Source organism: Carya illinoinensis, chromosome 14, assembly GCF_018687715.1.
Source record: "Carya illinoinensis cultivar Pawnee chromosome 14, C.illinoinensisPawnee_v1, whole genome shotgun sequence".
Classification (NCBI taxonomy): domain Eukaryota; kingdom Viridiplantae; phylum Streptophyta; class Magnoliopsida; order Fagales; family Juglandaceae; genus Carya; species Carya illinoinensis.
The window spans coordinates 3,161,932-3,183,449 of NC_056765.1; the positions used below are offsets into that span (position 1 = coordinate 3,161,932).

General features: G+C 32.5%; 3 protein-coding genes across 6 annotated transcripts; 2 read left to right on the top strand and 1 right to left on the bottom strand.

The window, feature by feature from the left end:
• Positions 1 to 1,488: 1,488 nt before the first annotated feature.
• Positions 1,489 to 3,227, bottom strand: LOC122294523 (protein transport protein Sec61 subunit beta-like). 2 transcript variants are annotated; one of them, XM_043103320.1, is made up of 2 exons: positions 3,074 to 3,227; positions 1,489 to 1,993 (listed from the first exon to the last, which is right to left on the bottom strand). In XM_043103320.1, the coding sequence occupies exon 2, from the start codon at positions 1,989 to 1,991 to the stop codon at positions 1,743 to 1,745; it is 249 nt and encodes an 82-aa protein (XP_042959254.1). In that variant the 5' UTR covers positions 1,992 to 1,993; positions 3,074 to 3,227; the 3' UTR covers positions 1,489 to 1,742. The 2 variants fall into 2 exon arrangements, with proteins under 2 accessions (XP_042959254.1, XP_042959255.1); XM_043103321.1 differs by lacking the exon at positions 3,074 to 3,227 and adding an exon at positions 2,140 to 3,020.
• A 1,908-nt stretch (positions 3,228 to 5,135) lies between these two features.
• Positions 5,136 to 9,435, top strand: LOC122294522 (transcription factor UNE10-like). 3 transcript variants are annotated; one of them, XM_043103317.1, is made up of 6 exons: positions 5,136 to 5,447; positions 5,591 to 6,275; positions 6,494 to 6,610; positions 6,911 to 6,976; positions 8,091 to 8,477; positions 9,094 to 9,435. In XM_043103317.1, the coding sequence occupies exons 1-6, from the start codon at positions 5,347 to 5,349 to the stop codon at positions 9,169 to 9,171; spliced, it is 1,434 nt and encodes a 477-aa protein (XP_042959251.1). In that variant the 5' UTR covers positions 5,136 to 5,346; the 3' UTR covers positions 9,172 to 9,435. The 3 variants fall into 3 exon arrangements, with proteins under 3 accessions (XP_042959251.1, XP_042959253.1, XP_042959252.1); XM_043103319.1 differs by having other exon boundaries at positions 8,091 to 8,432; XM_043103318.1 differs by having other exon boundaries at positions 5,138 to 5,447; positions 6,509 to 6,610.
• Positions 9,436 to 14,639: 5,204 nt separating this feature from the next.
• On the top strand, positions 14,640 to 15,840 carry LOC122294903 (cyclin-U2-1-like). Its single transcript, XM_043103890.1, has 2 exons — positions 14,640 to 15,174; positions 15,285 to 15,840. Exons 1-2 carry the CDS (start codon positions 14,765 to 14,767, stop codon positions 15,553 to 15,555), a joined length of 681 nt encoding a protein of 226 aa, XP_042959824.1. The 5' UTR covers positions 14,640 to 14,764; the 3' UTR covers positions 15,556 to 15,840.
• Positions 15,841 to 21,518: the final 5,678 nt, after the last annotated feature.

Genomic DNA, 21,518 nt, shown 5'->3' on the forward strand with positions numbered 1-21,518 from the left:
ATGTATATAAGATGCTTAGGATCCTCCAATAAAATTATTAAAGTCATTGGAATAGGTTTAGACCACCAAAGAGTTAAACTTTCTCAAAACAGAAACTGTTTTTCCTCTTCCAGTTTCTAAGTTTCTAAATCTAAGAAAATCTTTCATCAAAACCTTTAATCATGCAAAAATCCTCAACCAATAATCATATACACATGTTAACAATACTCCATAAAAATTTCAGACCAATATCTATCCATTAGCTTGGTCAAAAACTCCAAACTATAACATATTCTCCAGTTTATCTCCCAGAATGACCTTTCTATAGTTTATACAATATTTGACTGACCAAATGACCTTCAAATGGGACCAATAAGATATCCACGTAAACTAGAATAAAAAAGGAATAACTTATATGAAGGAGACTTTATGATAAAACACTTACAAAAGTTTTGAAATGGGCGTGCAAAAGAACTCCTAAAAGCTATCCGAGAAAGAGTGTTTGATATTTTTTTAATAGAAAGTATAAATGAAGATAATTTCGTGGGGAGGGGTGGCTGGAGATACTTATGGATGAGATATGGAAGAGATGAGGCTGGAGTAAGAGTTAAGTGTAGGACTCCCTTACCTGAAGTGAGAGTTTAAGTGTAGGACTATCTTACCCGGAGTGAGAGTGGAGTGTAGGACTCTCTTACCTAATAATATCTACAAAAATCAACTTAAGATATTTTTACCCAATAATATCCACGAAATTAACTTAAAATATTTTTATCCAATAATATTCACAAAATTAGTTTAAAATATTTTTATCCAATAATATCTACAGTTTTGAGCAGACGTTTCGTCCGAAAATATGAAAAAATGTTATTGCGCCATAAGACCTTCAATAACCCTCCGAGTCTAATGGCACAAACCATAATACATTTTGACACTTCTAACTATCTCCAATAATAAAAAAACACACTTCGAATACCATAGTAAATAATAACACTAACTATGTAGTTAGACTAAAACCTATATGATTAATGAATTCGTGAAAACTTATAGAATCTTCACGAGGTTCTTAAAGTCAATAGAAATTTCACAATTGAATTTTTAGCGGGCTGTTACAAAAATAGTTTGATTGTGCGCACAATTGCATGAAATAGCTTCATTCTTCCAGTTCCAGCACAACTGGGCAGCCAAGGTTGCCGCTTGCAGCCCCCCATTTGGGGCATTCAAAATAGTGCCGACATTCGCAAAGGAACTCCGGTTAAGGAAGCAGAGTTCTCCAAATCCAAAGTCAATAGCACTAGTATTTTGCATCTCATTTTAGCATTAGCAGGAAAACATTACACTCCATCCTATCCTGCTGTGGGTATTGCTACCGTTTTGGGCAATCAGATCAAAGGTTCCTAGTAAAATGAGCACAATGCTTCATTGATATCCATGGCCAGGTCGGGGGAGGCAAACATGGGGATCATAAGGGGTATGAATAACCATGGCCTAAACTCTGTGAACGCGTACACATACAACCACTAAAAATCTCTCTCATTCAAACAAATAATATTAATCATACTAGTATAACCAAGCTTACAATGCTTTTCAATGAATATATTCTCATTCTGATGAAGAAGCAAAATCTTAAAGTTGACAAACTACAACTGTTTCAACCATTAGAAGTTTACAAATTGAAGTCTACATTTTGTCCCTTAAACATGACTAAGTCAATGGAAAACCCATAATTCACCGCATTGAGTTTAGCAACCTATCATCGTGCGCTTCTAAGCCTCTTTACGCACAAAGTACAGCTTACCCATGACATGAAGGATTGCAACAAAGGCTATGAAGCCAATACTCATGACAAGAACAACATTCGGAGAGATCTTGAGTCCTGGGGCATCGTCCGTGTAAAACTGGAGCATAGTCCCGGCTGCACCTCCAGAGGCCCCGCTACTAGTTGTCCTCCTCCGGCGCATGCTTGCAGTAGCTGCTGCACTTCCTCTTGGTGGAGTTGGTCCTCCTAAAGCCATTTCTGAACAGAATTCGGTAATATTTAGAGAGAATTTCAATATCACCAACAGAGCCACACAAAGTGTAAGATAAAAATAATCCCTTATTTTACCGCGGAACTGCTAAGTCAAGCAAGTACATAATTTAGAGAAGTTTAGTACTTCTTTCCTTATTTCACGATAGAATCTTGAAAGTAGACGCAGAGCTTCAGCTACTCAAACTATGTACTACCAATTCATTTTCAGAGTTATTTGCCATCCGCTTTGTGGTTACAATTAATTCCTAGAAAGACAAGCATATTATTTGTCCAGTTAATGCATATTCAACCTCCGAAATGCTTCAAATTTCAAACAGGCAGCAACAAATGAACATATTGGAATAAACTGTCAAAAACTCTAAGCCAATCAAGCACGCAGAACAGATTTCATAACAAAGGCATTCATTTCCCTTTTCTAAATTCCATTATTTCCGAGTAACCGATCAAAGCGAATCTTCCAAAAAACTAAAAAAATAAATAAAAAAATTAAAGCATGCTTGATGCGAAATTAAGAACATAATACCAACAATAAGGGAGAATACGGAATACCAAAATACATAATACAGAATCGCCGATTGACATAAATGAAACTCAGAACACACAAAAACACACAATCAGCCTTGCAATTGGATGACAATCGACCTTAATTTCTTATCCAGTTGGCTTTGCCAATCTTGTCATGAATGTTAAAGAGGAAAATAGCAATAATTCAAAGCGAATTGCAACAGAATCCATCAACAAAAAATTTCCTTTTTTACTTCTAAAAAATATAATCCGTTTTTAAAAAAATGGCAGATATTCAACATAAACATTCATACGTTCCTAAATCTGAAACCTAATCTCGAAATCCCACCAGAAGTATCGGATCTGAGGAGAAAAGCAACGCAAACAAAACCAAAAAAAAATCCTAAAATTCAAGATGCATGCACTAGATCTAGAACCGTAGGGACCGAATATATAAATAATCGGGGACGGAAGAATTGCAGGCGCATGAAATCTGATAGAACCTAACTACTAGGAATGAAGAAGGATGGGAATCATGGGATACGGGGCAGGAAAACTCGCCTGAGTCGACCCGGTGTCTCTGAGCTGGTATGTGTTTCAATTAGATCCCCAAACTTCCCTTTTTTCTGTTTGAGTACTTCGGAATCAACGATGCTGCGAATGTTTCTTCCGAGTCGATTTATATGATACAAGTGAATAATTAAAAAAAAAGAGTTAATCCCGTGTAAATCACGTCGTCAGAATCGAAAATTTTATATATTATGTTATAAATTTTATATATTATAAATGTTATGTTATATATTATTTTATATTATCTTTCCATTGACTACTTTTGATTTACTTAAAAAAAATTAAGAGATCGAAAATTATTATATTTATAAAGTGAAATGAAAGTAAAATAAATATATAATATATAAAAAAAATTATTGAGTTGTAATATTTTTATTTCTCATTATCCTTATATTTTTATAGTTGAGATTATAATTTTAGATCTATACTCATATTTGTTATTGTTAAGTTTGTAATATTAACTTTATTATATGTTAAAATCTAAAAAATATTTATATTTTTTGTTAATATGCAGTTATATTTTTTTTTTATAGATATTATAGCTACTAATCGTATTTCAAGTTTAATTTTTAAGTGAGATTATGTAATCAGATAAGATAGGTCGGTCATATGAGTCAGTTCAACTCGTTTATATAAAATAAGTTGAAATAAGTTGTATTATATAACCTATTATTTAAATTGATTATATTAAGATTTGAATTTTTGATCATTTAGCTTAACTGGTTGTATTTGGAATAATTTATATATTCGAATATTCACGACTTAAAATAATAAGAACACAAATTTCCACCTTTACCCTCAAGCCACATAAGGATTGCCATATCCCCGTTGATGCAAGTAGCCTGTCACCACCTCGAGGTGGTCGGCTTCTTTGTTTTATAAAAAATTTTATTTTTAAACAATCGTGTGATACATTTTAAGAAATATTTTAATAATTTAATAAATTAAAGTGACTTGATGTAGTTTGTTAAATTATAAAATTATTTTTATTATAAAATAGATCTAATAAATCATATGAAATTACGTTAATTTATAAAATTATTTTTTTGTATCCCTTTGTGACTATAAGAAAACTCAAAAAATATATAAGACTTTTATTTTTTGAGAAAAAAAAAATATAAGACTTATAGATGATATGTAGTTTTATGACACATTCGAATTGTATGCATATTCTTTTATTTTTATATATATATATATATATATATATATATATATATATATAAAAAGAGACGGAAGGTTTCGAATCTAAATTTTCTATTAAAGAATCGGGTCACATGTTAACAAGCCTGCTATTAAGCTCTTGGTATGTGAGCATTCCTTTACTTACACAAATGTTACATTTCAAATGACACGTTATATGCCAAAAAATAAAAGAATATTAAACAATATTCAAGACAGTTAAAATTTTAAAAGCATGTTACATGCACGTTAAAAATAAAAATTAAAACATATTAAAAGAAATTAATATAAAGATACTCTATATTGTCGTTTCCATGAGTAATATTAAGTAAGTGACATTTTAATTGTAAATGAAAATAAAAATATCGTTTGAAAAATAAAAAAGAAAATAAAAAAATTGTAGTATATTCATAGGGGTCGGTCAAACAGATAAATATATAAAAGTATTTTTATAAAGAGAAATGATATTTGCAGTCGTGGTTGTGCAAGTGGCGTGCAGTCGTTTTAAAAAAAATAAATTAATATGAGATCTAAATAAAAAAAAACTAACTTTTTAATCATGGACCCACTCTTTTTCAAAGCGATTATGCAACGTTTACAATTTCACGACTGTATGTAGCATTGCTCTTTTATAAATATGTAAAAATATCTTTCTTCTTATATTGTTGTTATTTATTTATTTATTTTTCAAAAAAGTCTACTTATATTAATAGAAAGCAAACGTATCGCACCCATCAGGACTCACGAGGCGCAGTCTACTTATATTGTTGTTATTACTTATTAGAACTTATTAGAACAAAATAATTGTAATTAGAAGAGAAAACAGATAAAGCAATATTCATTGGGGACGGTCAAACTTCACCACTCTCTCTCTCTCTCTCTCTCTCTCTCTGCCCATAAATAATGAAACTCCGTCATGAGATATATTCTGTATCTGTGGACTAAAACCTCTCTCTGTTTCAAACGCCTGAAACTCGGTTAATAAAAGGCAAAAGCAAGAAATTTCCTTTCCTCTTCCTGCACCAAAACACATCCATTACTACGGCCAGCAATCACTGCTACTCCTCTCATTCTCTCCCGGGAAAATGACCCGGTGTGTTCCTAGCTGGGATTTCGATAATAATCCTAACCCTGCAAGCCTCTCACTTCGCTATCACTCGAATTCCAGTACTACTGATGGCCCCATGTACTCTCTCTCTCTCTCTCTCTCTCTCTCTCTCTCTCTCTCTCTCTCTCTCTCTCTCTCTCTCTCTCTCGGATTTATATATATTCTCGTCTTCGAGGTTGTTTGATTAATGTGTTCAGTGGCAATCTCTTATATATATGCAGGTTTGAAGTAGCAGAGCTGACATGGGAGAACGGCCAGCTAGCCATGCACGGCTTAGGTCAGGCACGCGCGCCTGTCAAACCCATAACCCCTGCCATCGCCAACACTACCGAAAAGCCCACTTCCAATTCCAAGTACAACACCACCTGGGAAAAGCCATGCGCTAGTGGTACCTTGGAGTCCATTGTCAACCAAGCCACCGGCTCGCCACCCGAGCCCAAAGAACCCTCCCCTTCACATGGCTGCAGCCAACACCCGGTCCACCGCGAAGCTATTGCTGCCACCCCCTCGGCCACCATGACCATGGACGCTTTGGTGCCATGCTCCAATCTGACCTCCGAGGTCGACCAGGCCACGCAGACACAGGGCCAGGTGGTGGACGGACTCGGCACTTGCGTCGGGTCCTGCAGCGGTACTGCAGCCACCACAGTACAGGACAAGGACGTCTTCCTCGGGGGAAAAGGAGCCGGGGAGGAGCGTGTCACCGTCGAGTGGAGCAGCAGAGACGAAAGCTTCACTGGCAGCGCCACCTGTGGGATGGACAGCCATCACCAAACTGATCTAGACACGTGTGAGAGGGACCTGCGAGTTGGGTCACCGGAACAAGCCTGCTCTCCCAGCAAACCTTCCACAAAGGCCACCACCACCGCCGATGACCATGATTCCATTTGCCACAGTTCACCGCCGGTAAGCAGGCGCTAATAAATTCTTTTCCTTTTGTACTTTAATGATTCAAAAGCAGTCTTCTTTTTACCAACTTCAATAATTCCTTCTGATTGTTTTCAGTCGATGGAAGATTCCCCTCAAGTTTTGATATCTTTGTGTTGTTGTTGTTGTTGTTTTTTTTTTTTTTTGTGTGTGTGTTGTTATTCATTTCCGTATTTATTTAATTGCTGTTCATGGAGTACAAATTTGTGAAGAGGGAGGGAGGTGATCATACCAAAAAGAAGGGAACCGGGAGATTCAGTACTGTTTCAACTAAAAGAAGTAGAGCTGCTGCAATTCATAACCAATCTGAACGGGTAACTCTCTCTCTCTCTCTCTCACACACACACACACGCACATACGGATAAGGTGTTAACCATGCTTTAGACTTTTAGAGAAAAGGTAGATACTTTTGAGTTTGAGGACAGTGATATGATTGGGAATCTGGGATTCATTAGAAAAGTAAATAAAATGATTAACTGATGGATATTAAAGCCTCAAACTACGCACGTACCTGCCCAAATGGGTAGAGAACTATGTATCATGAATTGATATGTATAGAAAACATGGGGAGAATGTATTCCAAATTTGAGATATATTAATTGTGTCTATTTCAGAAAAGGAGAGATAAAATCAACCAAAGGATTAGCACACTGCAGAAGCTGGTCCCCAATTCAAGTAAGGTATATATGCTGTTCCTTTTCTGGTCTTTTCTCTGTCACCTTTATGGTAATTTTACTTTTTCCAGCACTTCTATAATTCTTTTTTTTTTTTTTTTTTTGTGCTCAATTAGACTTTGTATAATTCTACTATACGTAAGTCTTACACGTTTTATTTTTAAATAGTAAACTCTACATTTTTTCAATAGAAGTGATGCGTGTAACATACCTACTCTAAAATTGTATCTAATATTACTCTTATAAATATGATAAGCTAATGATTAATAATGATGAATGATATTGATTCTGGTGACTATAGATTTTGACTATTTGAAAAATATGTAGAAAAATGATGATAAATAATTTGTAAATAGTAATGTACTATTTGTGAATAGTAATGAAGTAATCTGAAAAAACTCGAGAACAATTATATTTCTAAACACAGCCTTTACTTGTTTTCCTCGACCGGAAATCCCAAAAAATAAGAAAAAAAGGGAAAATAAAAACAATGGAAAAATCTCATATATAGCATCTAGGAAATGTCCGACATGTTATGGAAAACTAATGAAATAATATTATATTTTGTAATTATTTACACCTTGTCATTTGTATATATCACATGTGTGGGAGTTGATAAAGATATAAAAGAAGCCTCAAAGATATTGGCAGTAATTGGCCAGCTACGTGCGATAGATGCATGCATGTGGTCCTAACATGGCTAGATATATTTGTATACAAATAGCGTGCATTTTGGAACTAGCAAGTCCGATGATCCTAGTCCACACATGTAATTGATATGGTGGATAATTTGGTATATATGGAGACCCCGACCGGGCCGACCCACTTTCTTTTTATACGTTAAATTTACTTTAGAATATAAAGAAATTTACAATCTAATATTTTAAGATCTAACGTGTTACAATAAGTTACGTTAATTTTTAAAGGTTACTTTTGTAAAATCCTTCGTAAACTTAATGGTATACTGTTCAATCTTCTCAGAGGGCAACAGATCTGTTCATACATAAACATGTATACAAAATTATTGGTTGCTAACTTGCGATTCATCTTGCACGTATATGTGTATTTATATATATACACGTACGTACTTACGTACTTTGTTGCATTATTAACTGATCAGACTGACAAGGCTTCGATGCTTGACGAAGTGATTGAATATCTGAAGCAATTGCAAGCTCAAGTCCAAATGATGAGCAGAATGAATATGCAACCTGCAGCAATGATGTTGCCAATGACCATGCAACAGCTTCCGATGCCCATGATGGCTCAAATGGGGATGGGAATGGGCATGGGATTCGGAATGGGAACCATGGGCGTGGACATGAACAACACCAACCATCGCTCCAACATCACAGGAGGCATTTCTCCTCATGTTCTTCACCCTACTCATGCTGCTTTCATGCCTATTGCTTCCTGGCCAGATGCCTCCAGCGACCGGTTTCAAGCCACTTCTCATGCGGCTATAATTCCAGACCCCTTATCCACATTCCTTTCATGCCAATCACAGGTTAAATTTTCCAAGTTTGGTGGCAATGCCTCATGATCTAATTATTGAATATGGACAGTTTTTGTTTTTCGCTTTTCTTGTGTCATGTTGTAGTCCAACCAAACAAACCAGTGTCTTTTTAATCATTCTCTGAACAAAACAAGACGAGTTCTTCTCAATCATTACTCATTGAAAATGATTGAAGGGACCCTGATTTATTTTGTTAGACTACAAGGACTGTCAGTACTTGCATATATATGCAATATTGACCCCACCAGCTCATGATTATTACATGCACGCGTCAGTTCTTTTGTATTCTTGCATGAAAAAATTAGGGTTTTCTTCGTTTATAAACGAATAAATGATAAGCGACTTGAGTGTAATCATTTTTAACAAAAAAATTGAATAAACAAGAGATTTATATAAAAATTAATTAAATTTTTAATAATAGATCATATTTTTTAAAATGATTACACTACACTTATATACTTTACGACTATACATAGAATTACTCTTATATATATATATATAATATCATGCACAGGTAAAATTTATTAATTACTTTCAACATTTTTAAATATTTGTTTACGTATTTATTTACTATCTGTTAAATAATAATTAAATTAATTAATTGCAGGGAATTACGATGGAGGCTTACAGCAAGCTGGCTGCCATGTATCAGCAGCAGCAGCAGCAACCTCCACCTTCTAGCTAGTTCTAAGAGCTAAGCTTAATTACTAGTAAGCAACACCCGAAACGTGTGGCTCATCCGGTTTTGGGTCTGCTGAAAGAGCAATATTCTTCATGCCGCGAGGTGTTGTGTTTAGATGATCGATGGCATAAGTATATATTAATTAGTGTCCTTTTTTAGCTCAAATTGGTCGCTTTTATTTTTGGTAAATTGTGAATATTTGGCGGAGTACAATATTCTCTTTTGAATTTGCATCCTCTATAATAAAATTGAAATATTATATATAAAGAGTAATGCTTTTTTTAATAAGTAGGTGAGAGTTTTGAATTTAGATTTTTCATTTAAAGAATCGGATCATATGCCATCAGGTCATTAGACTTTTAGTTAAAGAATGATGCGAGATATATTAGTATTAGAATGTACAAGTCCTATGCACTTTCTTTAAAAAAAAAGTTGGGTCTATTATTAGAAAAATCATTTTTTCATGTGAATTCCAAATTTATTATTTTTTTAAAAAAAGTGTGCAGGACTTGTACTCATTGGGATTGAAAATATTAATATTTTCCTATTATAAAAGATACTAGAGATCATGAATAATTAATAGTACTATGGAACACACATATATAAATGATTTAAGTCATAAAGATATTTTATAAAAATAAACTCACAAAACGACTTGGTTTGATGTGGTAATCGGATTATAAAATTAGTTTTATTGTAAAATAAATCTAACTACTCACATTCATAAGTTTAGTTTTGTAAAATCTCCATATGACCATAACACTTCTCATATATATATATATATATATATAAATTCAAGTCTGATCTGGCTGGTACCAAAAACTTGTGATGTGCATGAGATAAGATGAGATATTTTGAGTAATAGTAAAATTTTTAAGTTAAGATGAGATGAGATGATTTATAAAAAAATGCGTGTTTGAATAGTAAGATAAGATGTGATAGTTTTTATTTTTTAAAATTTGATAAAGGGGTGAGTCCTATAGTTTGGATAACAATTGTTTACTTACTATTTTGGACTATTTATTTATTGTTTTGTACTGTTTACTTACTATTTTAAACTATTCACTTAATGTTCCTATTAGCTTTTCACTGTTCATTCAAAATTTTTTTTTTTTTCCTTTTTTCACACTTTTTACTAGATTATTAATTTCTGAGTTAATACAAATAACTCATACCGTTTAAATAGGTAAACTAGATTACCGTAAAACCTAGATAAGATAAATGGTATCTCAGGCATCCAAACCCCGGGCCTAAGAAGACATCAAACATGCAATGTATGGTTAAAGGTGAGCGTATAAATGATTGGTTGCTGATTTTTCAACGATATTGCCATCATACTACTGCTGAATGAATGACTTTTAGCCTTTACAGTACAACATCATGACAAAAGCTATCCAATAATATTATTTTAACCTTTTCCTCATCGACCCTTTTCCCTTTCACAAGCTGTCGATCGTCATTATATTTTGGCAAACATATTTCATATATGTATAGTTAAATGACAAATTTATGATCTCAATCATGATTTCATCATTAACAAATTGGCCGTGAGAAAATTCGAAGCACAAGTTCCTAATTATTGAGCTCCAAATCACATATCATCGCCTACCATAATAAGAAGGCCATATGCCAATATTGCAGATTCTTGTGGAGAGCTTGCTCTAGATAACCCTACTTCATTTTCTTTGGATAAAAGGTCTCTCAATTGTAGCCGGGTGGGCAGACTCTTTTATTTTTTATTTAAAAAAAAGTTATATTTAATGTAGTTCAATATTAAGGTCTAAGAATACTCTGAATAGATTATTCATCCTACATTTTAAAATATATCATTACAACTCACTTTTCTTTTCTTTTTTTTCATACCGATTTTTATAATATATTATACATCAGCTTATCTATTTTTTTATATCATTTAAATATTATAATTTTTAATAGTTTTCCTCCAATAGAAAATCAACAACAAGAGAGAGAAATTAATTTAAAATATTTACAATAATGAATAGTTTCCTCGACATTTAGTGGGTTCTTATAGTAAAATGTAAAATAAAGAATTGAATACCATCCATTAGATGGTACTTTTGAGAGAACTTTTTTATATTTTAAAGAAAATTATATTATAGAACATCCATTGGGAGTCTTTTTAAGTGTAGAAAAATTCTACTCAACAGCCTTACATCATACATTTGATTTTTTTTCAATAGGTGTGTAATGTAGAACCACTGAGTAGAAGAAATCCCAAGTGTATAACAACCAAATGAGAATAAATTTACTAAAAAATCATAAAGATATTGCAAATTAAGGAGAGGATTATAATTAAGTTCTCTTTATAGCCATGGCATGCAAGTTCGCCCAATACTACAACTTGTACCCAATGCTTGCTTTCCCTCTCTTTGGCAATCTAGATGACTGCTTCTTTGGTTCACCCATTTTTCTTTAGACATTTTTCTTTTTATTGCCAGCCTGTAAGGTATCTTTTCTGTGTGGTATCAGTATCTAGTTTTGTGTTTTAGCATGAAGCATCCACCCACGATCGAGGGTGGTGGATAATTCAGTGTCCTTTTGCAGCACGTGCATTAGATAATTTTAGGTATATCAAATGCAAAAAATCTATTTATTATTTATTTTTTCATCATTATTTTATCATTTAATTATATGATATTAGATTATAGATTTACAAATAAAATATAATAAATAATTTCTAATTATTTAATATCGGCACGTACATGATCACGAGATAATGATAATTAAAATAATAAATAATATTATTCTATCAAATAAGTTATTCAATTCTCACACCATCTATCTATATCACTTAAATGTTCATATTTATGTCTTATATTCCGACAATAGAGTTGAAACAATTAAAATTATATTTTATTATATTTATTTATTTAATGGGACACAACTAGCTGTAACGATCCATCCATCCATCATGAAGGACGTGGCTTGGTAGCGAAGTGTGAAACAAGGACGTGATGGCTACGTACCCACTTGCTTGTCATTTCATATTCTGTGTGTAATTAAGAAGACGAAGAGATACGATGAATAAATGATTGGAAATTAATCAAAACGCTTGGACTCTAAGATCACCACACGCTTATTGTATGTATAAAATCTACACTTTTTGCCTCTTTTCGCAATAAATTAATCTTGTCCTTTGTTTTATTCTAAGATTATATCATATTATTCATAAATAATAATAAAATAATTTATAAATAATAATAACATAATAATGAATAATTTGTAAATATTAGTAAACTGTTTATATTGAGAGCTTGATGGCTGGAATCTTAATGATATATGACCTAATTTTTCAAATAAAAAATTTGAATTCAAAACCTCCACCCTTTTGTATAAAAAAAAGGTAATAAAACAGTCTAAAAACAATTTAGCTTACAAACATGACCCTAAAAGAAATGTATTTAACTAAAAGAGTTGCTAGTTTTTAAGTAATGGTGTGTGGCAAGTCACTTGGAGAAAAAGTGGAGTAAGAAAGATGTATGAAGAATCTTTCAAGGTCCTACCCCTTTCCTCAATTTGGTATTCTCTTTTCTTTTCTCAGAAAAATATATTTACAAGTATAATTATGTACTAATCTGTGTATTAATATGATGTGATTGGTCAAAAAATATATTTTATTAAAAATAATGTTAATTTAAATTTTAAGTATGAATGAATCAGTATTGATACACAGATTAGTACGTGACTGTATTTGTATATAGCAAAACTTTTTTCCTCAAGGTCATCCATACCTTTCGGGAGGAACATGCCTGCCCATCTAGCTGGCATCAAGTCAAAAGGAACCTTTTATTTTTCTTTTCTTTTTTCTTTTTGAAGTATCAAGTGATAAATAAGAAGAAGATAAATACTACTTATCATTCCTACATCACATATCAATATATAATATGTCATTTTTATTTTTTTAGTTAAATACACATATTTACATATTAATATATCTTTATTTAAATAAAAATATAAAAAATAATAAATTACATGTTAATATATAATATAGGAGATAATGAATTTTTCAAGAGAGAAGATATGTATGGGATCGGTATAGCAATTATCAAGTAGCTATTGTCATTCAACCCTTTTTGGGCACTGGACCTGAAAGAGGCCTTTGATGCAATTATAAAAATAAGCACGATAGACATGTGTTTTACTTTTGGCCTTTTTATAAGCATCGCCGGGTTAAACTGTCCCCACAAGGAACCGGTCGGTTCCATTTTTAGAATTTGAAGATTGATTTAGATCGGTTTAATTGAACAGCATGTCTAAAGGCAAACGGAATCGAATTATTTACACCCATCTTTATATAAAAGTATTGATATTTACTTTTTTTTGCTTAATATAATAGACTTTATATTAATTAGTGTGATACATAGCTTACCGTATTTGATTATTAAACTTAACTGATATTAACTTAATTCAATTTAATTTTAAATTGAGTCTAATATCAAAAAACTCAACTTTCAAATTACTAAATTCATCTCAATTCAAAACCTCTTTTACGTGGAGCTCATAACATTTTTTTAATTTTTTAAAAATATTTCTAAATTCATCTCAATATTTAAATACATCTAAACTCATCCTATATAAGCTTTCCATCTAAACTCATCTTATAATATTTAAATAATAACTTATATTTTATTATATTATAAATAGAAAAAGCCACATTTTAAATTTTACCTTATTGGGACGCCGGTAGTGTGATACATTCCAGGCTTGTAAATAATATAATTATATTTTTTTTGATTTATTTATTTGAATAGTGAGAATTTATGGACTTGATGATGGGCTGTAAAAGGCCCAAGTCTTATTGCTGGGCTTTATCATATTAGCCGACTAATGAACTTAGAAATCCATATTTCAACATGGGCTTTTTAATTATTTTTGGTGAAGAAAAATCTAGCTTATAATTTTATTATTTATATATAAATTTCTCAAATTGGACGGATTCTTGGATTTGGTATTGGATTGGGTCATAGATTTGGAATTTGAAGGTTCAAAGCCTAATCTATTGTTTGTATCTTTAAATTGGGCTTGGGAATCGTTTCAAGTCTAAATTCAAATATAGATAAATTACAGCAACATTCTTTTTAGACAAATTTTATTTTAAAAATTTTATATATAGTTATTTTTATATTTTTTTTATACATTTTATTAATGTGACTAGTTGTATAGTAAAAAAAATTGATGCAGTTAATCATATTAATAAAATGTAAGAATATGCAAAAGTAACTATATATAACATTACAGAATCTAGGATCTATATGAAAAAATTAATTTTTTAATAATAGATCTCACTCTTTTTTAAAGTGATTATATGACGTTTGCACACTACACGACCACATGTAGCCGTACTCTTCCATCTACCTTCCATATGGCACACAACAGTCTCTCCGCTCCACCACCAACTCATTCCCCTCCCTCTAGCCCACTTGCATATATACATATAAACCTCTCTTAAAACCTTCTAAATAACAATACCTCCCACTATCTCTCTCTCTCAGACATTCTTCCTCAGACAAAGTCCTCCAAATCTTCATCTCCAACCACAAAACCCAAACCTCTCTTTATATCATTTGAGTTGAACATGGACTCATCTTCACTCGCATTAATATCTCCAAGAAAGCTCAGATCCGATGTTTACTCCTACTCATACCAAGATGACTCCAGCACACCATTGGTGATCAATGTTCTAGCCTCTCTCATTGAGAGAAGTATGGCCAGGAATCAAAGGATTGTCAAAAATTGCAGGTGTGCCTTGTCTAAAGACTCTAGAACCGGAGTTTTTGACTGCCATGAGACGCCGGACATGACAATTCAGTCCTATCTAGAGAGGATTTTCAGGTACACCCGAGCCGGGCCGTCGATTTATGTTGTCGCCTATGTATATATCGATCGGTTTTGCCAGAGCAATCCGGGATTTCGGATCAGTCCCGGAAATGTCCATAACTTTCTCATCACAACCATCATGGTGGCTTCTAAGTATGTGGAGGACATGTGAGTTTCTTCCTCTTTACTTTTTTCCTTTCTGGGTATTTCAAATATTGTCGAGGAAGCCAAAAACTATGTTTTTATTAATCATTTTGGCAAGTCTATTTTTTGAACAGGAATTACAGAAACTCATACTTTGCGCGAGTTGGGGGATTAACAGCTGAAGAATTGAACAAGTTGGAGCTCGAATTCCTGTTCTTGATTGGTTTCAAATTGCATGTCAATGTAAGTGTTTTTGAGAGCTATTGCTGTCACTTGGAGAGAGAGGTCAGCATTGGAGGAGGTTACCATATAGAGAGGACTTTGAGATGTGCTATAGAAATCAAAGCAAAGCAAAGATCAGAAGAAAGAGGGTATAATAATCAGATTGCTCGTGTCATGTTGTAGACTAGAATATGGAATTTCATCTTTTTGGCAAATTTTTCCCACCATTAATGGGGGAATCTTCAAGGATTTACAGGACCCAAGTCGAGAGAAAAGATCAAATGTATAACTATAGGCTTGATATATATGAGAGCGTGTACTTTTATATAAGCTATAGTGATCATCGTGTATAAGCATGTATGTATGTATGTATGTAAGAAATGGTGTGCAAAATTGAATAGGGAATATTATTCGATTCATGTCACATTAATGTAGTAGGTGGAGGCTTAGTGAAATCCCTTGCTTTTAGGGACTGGTATCATGATTTGCGCTTAATTCATACGTTTTAATATATGAATGCTTTGAGTTTTGAAATATCAAAATGAGAGAGAGAGAGAGAGAGAGAGAGAGAGAGAGAGAGAGTCTTATGATATATAGATTCCTCGATCCATTTATTAAAGAAGCTTTGAAAAAAGAAAAGTAAGATGTTACGTGGCCAATTAAATACCACAAAATGGAAACATTTATAAGCATTAATATTGGGGCACAATCACCACATGATGGATGCAATGTGCGTACGATATTTAACATTGAATTCTATCAAAACCAAATTAAAACTAATTAATTCGAACAGTCATGTGTGCAGTACGTAGTGTATAAAAAACATACAAATTATATATTAAGACAGGTGGAAATATAATAATTAGCAGTACGACCGATCAACTTATAAACTTACAATTAATTGGGAGAAATTAATTAGAATCTTAATTTCTCCAGCTAACACTCATTTGCGACGATAATGACTATTTATGATAAAAGCAGACTCATTTTAATAGAAAATAATCATCTTTGTTAAAAATAACTTGCCGCAAATAAGTAATTTTTTTGTAGTAGTGCATTGACTGATTGTTTGGAGCTAGAGGCCACATCGATCTTGCACATAAATATATATATATTGTATCTTTAAAAACTTGATCTAGGGTTTCAAGATGTTGTTCCAGCTTGCATGCAGCTCGATCCTTTCAAGTTCAAGTCTTACAACTGTTGTGGGGTTTGATCTAAGCTACCAAACCATATGTGCAATGTTTTATTATGGAATTGTCACTTAATTAGCTTGGAACTAACAAGAAAGCTAGGCATGTCAACAAATAATGCTTATACTTCTAATTAATTCTTTGGCCGATCAGGTAACTAGAGTACTGCTCCTTTTGTGTCAAGAAATTAAAGCACTTTATTTTTGTTTTCGGTGCTAAAAGAACAAGCCATGCATTGGTTTCAAAAGTGCTTGAAATATATAAATTAATATATAAATATATAAAATAGCCGTCTAAATTCGCATATATTGTACGAATAATATAATGATATAGCTAGATACGTACAACTATTTTAATTTAAAGGTTATTTTATAACAACCAATAATGCATCATTACTTATATTACATTAATTATATGTATAACAATAGGAAACAAAAATCATAATACTAAGATTTAAAAAATAAAAGGAAAGGTAGTGAAGTGATGGACATTATACATTAATTCAGAGAGAACTGCTACACAGTAGCCTCATACCCAACACACCATCATTTTTGAAGTGTAAAATAGAAGAGGGTAAAATAGTAAATTCACATTTTTAATGATGTAAAAAAGTGTGAGGCTACTGTGTATATTTTTCCTAATTCAAAAAGCTGGAAAGGCCGCCTCTCTTTTGCAATATTGCAACACATGATAATTTAGAATATTAATAAGCGCTCAGGCCCTTTCCACCTCTCTTTTGCAATATTGCAACACATGATAATTTAGAATATTAATAAGCGCTCTGGCCATCATAATTTGGCATTGTCATCGTTTGAAGTTATCATTCTTTACCTCCAACTTTCCAAACGGCAAATCATACTTTCATTTTTCTAACCCTTTTGCTTCATCAGAACACAACAATATAAGATCAGAGTCCCACCACTATACCTTATTACTCTCTCTCTCTCTCTCTCTCTCTCTCTCTCTCTCTCTCTACACCCAAGTTGGAGCCTATATATGTTTCTATCAAGGAGTCCACTCTATATGTATTTGGATCAAATTCAAGAATCCCAAGTCTTACATCTCCAAATTTAGAGGATTGCAGTGGTGGTCAATATGTACACAGGCTTGCTTCTATATTTTCTAAATTTTTGCTCAACCTTAACCAACTAGATAGAGTAATGATATTTACAGTTTCAGGATTTGTAATCTGTTTTGTGCATTCTTTTTTTTTTTTAATGAGTAAATATAGCTAAAACTTATATGAAAAAGTGAATTTTTAATAACAAGTCTCACTCTTTTTAAAAAAGAGTAAGTGAGACTTACACACCCTAAAACTATATCTAGTATTTAATCAAACATTATACAAATTTTGCACGTACGTGCAACTATATAATAAAAGCATCTTTTTTTTTTTTTTTTGAATTTTGTTTGACTTTGATGGTTTTAAAAAAATATTTAATTCAAAAGTTTTAGTATAATTGTGTTTGTAATGGCCAAAAAGTAAATTAAAGGCTTCCTCATGCACTATAAATTAAGTTCTCCTTTCTATGTTTCTCTCCGCAGCATATGATATTGAGTTTAAATTAATGGCTTTCTTTTTAAATTAAAGTTGAATGGTAAATACTTTTTTCCTTTTTCCCAATATCGGGCATTACTTTTGCCGAATATAGGCTCTCGATGGAGGAAACTTTCTATATTCTACAAGAAAATAAGAAGTAGAGGCAATGATCATAGTGATATATTTTTTTTATAATTTTCTTTTTAATGATGAAGGCTGCTTTTAAGCCGAGAATAAATGCAGTTTCATTGATTAGACGGACATGTGATCTATTTCAATCCGGTTTATGCTGCCATGTCCATGAACATTCACCTAACCTCGATGACCTTTTATTAATATATATATATATATTATATGTATTTTTATTTGAAAAATAATATTTACAGTCAACACATATTTTAAAAAAAAAAATTAATTTTTTAATAATAAATTTTATTCTTTTTTAAAAATAATATACGATATTTATACAACATATGACTGTATCTAACATTACTCTTTTTATTTTGAATGATTCGCATTATATCAAACCATATAGTGTGTATGTGTAAGTAAGTATAGAAAAATTAATATTATATATATATGCATGCTGGTATACATAATATTCATTCAATCATCATGAGATTCCATCAGGTTCTGGACAAATTATATAGAAAGTTTATAAAATAATTGGCACTAATTAAGGTGTCCTAATCGATTTAAACTTGATTTGTACAAACATATATGAATTTATATGAAAATTATTATTAAAAAAAAATATGTTGCATTGTTGTAATATTACAGGGTTCAAAACTCAGATGCAAACCCTGCATCCAAAAGCCAGATTTTGATCTATTTACATTGGGAAAAATGTTTGAGACAGATCGAAGATCAAAGAGTAGTTTGGGTCTTATACGTCGACGTTTAATTAATCTCATGCATGCTCTCCATTATTAAAGGTCAAGGTTTAAGACATTAATTTCAGAACCTACAGCTAGCACAGAATTGGCTGTTGGGCTTTATATTTGTCAAGCCTTGCTAGATGTAAGACTAGACATCAATCTGAGCCCAATTATATATGGGCCAAACCAGTTCTTTCGAGCACGATTTGGATTTAGTAATTTTGGATTGGATTCGCTTCAGCCCTCTCTCTCTCTCTCTCTCTCTCTCTCTCTATATATATATATATATTTTGTGCTGACTTATTTTCCTGGGTCAGTAGCCACTACTTATTCCATCTTTTATGGATGCACGCAACTCATGTACATGTTCATTAATCCACATTTAGTGGTAAAACCTCTGTCACTATTCATTCACTGCAGATTTTCAAAATTAATGCAAATGTTCCATTAATGCAGTCAGTAGTAGTACTGGTATTACACATTCCTTCATGAGTACTTGAAGTCGAGGGCTTGGAGTTGGGGCATGCATCTGCTTGTGAATGCTAAAAGACTCTTCACTTACGGATTTTCCAATTTCTCCGCAAGGTTTCCCATGATGCAGAGCAAGATCAGAAGCTCTAAAACATGGAATAATTAATCAACGGTTGGCATGAGTTTAATAATTTTCATCCTAATTTTCAAAATGAAATCATGCAGATATGATCATGAAAAAAATAAGCAGCTTCTCAAGTACTATATATATACACACACATACATGATGAATCGAATGCAACACTGCACCTCAAGTTCCTTCCTCCACAGCTGTAAAATGCATTATTATGTTTAGTAAAGATTATACATATAATATAGCTTTAAATTCATCATTAAACATTGCTATCTTGGGAAAAGTATTCATGAAAGAAGTGGGCCATAAACTCATGAAATTAATTAAAGCTTAATTCATCAATATTTCATTTTTCTGATCTGATCCCTAGGAGCTGTAAACTTACCAATCTAGACCCATTATCTGATTTACTCATCAATGAAATTGGAAGAAGATAGGTGGCTTTTTTCATTTCAAAATGGCCATGATATTAATAATGATATGACATCCCTCTGATGGACAGTCCCAAATATTAATTAACCATGATTTCCTTTTCAGTACTGTACTTATTTGTGCAGGAAGATCAACTGGTTTGATTTCTGATCAGATATTAATTGGACTTTGGCTGAAGTACTTATAAGTAATAGGTAAATATGCTCTGATCTCTTCTACTCTAACACTAATCACTATCACTTAGTTGGTTTTGGGAATATTAATATTGCTTCGAATCAAAGCAAAAAGAATGATTAATGATGGATTACAGACTAAACACACTGCCCTCATTTAAGCAATGTCTTTGCTTATTGCTTGACAAAGAGTTTACTGACTATTCAAATAGTGGTTGGAACTTCTTAACTCACTATCATTAATGAATCTGATAAACTGTTGATAGGGTTTATTTTCAAGAAGAGTACTTGATCATGAAATAAAGAAAACATGAAAATTAGGGGAATATCCAGCTGCCATATCACCTTCGAAACACTGTTAATAATGTCTGTCTGTCTATAGATATAGATCAGATAAAAAGGAGATCGAGAATACCCAACTCCAACACTAGATACTACTGATCTCTTTGTGACATTGATTTGGACTGTCAAAGGAACATTAATGTATCAGCAAGTACTACGTACGTACAATTTCAGAATATATGAGAAGCTGATGATCAAGGCCGGGGCTAGACATTTAAATTGAACAGCTAGTGCGCAATCATCCATCATCTCCTGCATGCATATTGCACTTGGTGGAGATGAGGATATAAACCCTGCGCCTAGCGCCTAGATTTCACATTCCTTAATTGGTTATACGTACCGGAAACGGAAAAGTAAAAGGTGAAGTTGGTCGGAGAGATGAAACGTTCAGCTAGCCAAGTAGGGCTGGCTAGTCTCTTCGCCAGCTGAGAAGACGTACACTAATTAATTAGGCGCATCCAGGAATTATATATTGGAAATTTATTGTTAAATTAGAAATTAAAAGGCTGGCCTGGAGAGAAATTATTGACTTTTTATATATATATAATTCGATGACTGGATTCTGGCCGGAAGATAAAATAAAATAAACGGATCGATCGCTAATTAAACTGGAATCTTACTAAATTTATAAGCTTCTAATTTATACCCAGTCAACTCAATTCTCTCTCTCTCTCTCTCTCTCTCTCTCTCTCTCTCTCTCTCTCTCTCTCTCTCTCTCTCTCTCTCTCTCTCTCTATATAATATGATTAAACAAGATCGATCGAGAGTTAAATGAGTTAGAGGATGAACAGCAGATGAGTTGATCAACACACAAACATGCTATCATGATGCATGCCACCCAAAAAGAAACCAAACCTCATGGAAAACCATGTAAAGCTGCTTAAGACATGATCTGATCTTGATCTTATATTTATATATATATATATATACATGAGATGTATCTTATATATGAAGATCGAAGACCAACCATACATGCATTAATGG

Excerpts from the sequence above, each read along its gene's own strand:
- LOC122294523 (XM_043103320.1), bottom strand. The coding sequence starts at position 1,991 with ATGGCTTTAGGAGGACCAACTCCACCAAGAGGAAGTGCAGCAGCTACT.
- LOC122294522 (XM_043103317.1), top strand. The coding sequence starts at position 5,347 with ATGACCCGGTGTGTTCCTAGCTGGGATTTCGATAATAATCCTAACCCT. Across the intron at positions 6,977-8,090 it reads TGGTCCCCAATTCAAGTAAG|ACTGACAAGGCTTCGATGCT; the intron begins GTATATATGCTG and ends TTAACTGATCAG. Across the intron at positions 8,478-9,093 it reads TCCTTTCATGCCAATCACAG|GGAATTACGATGGAGGCTTA; the intron begins GTTAAATTTTCC and ends AATTAATTGCAG.
- LOC122294903 (XM_043103890.1), top strand. The coding sequence starts at position 14,765 with ATGGACTCATCTTCACTCGCATTAATATCTCCAAGAAAGCTCAGATCC. Across the intron at positions 15,175-15,284 it reads TCTAAGTATGTGGAGGACAT|GAATTACAGAAACTCATACT; the intron begins GTGAGTTTCTTC and ends TTTTTTGAACAG.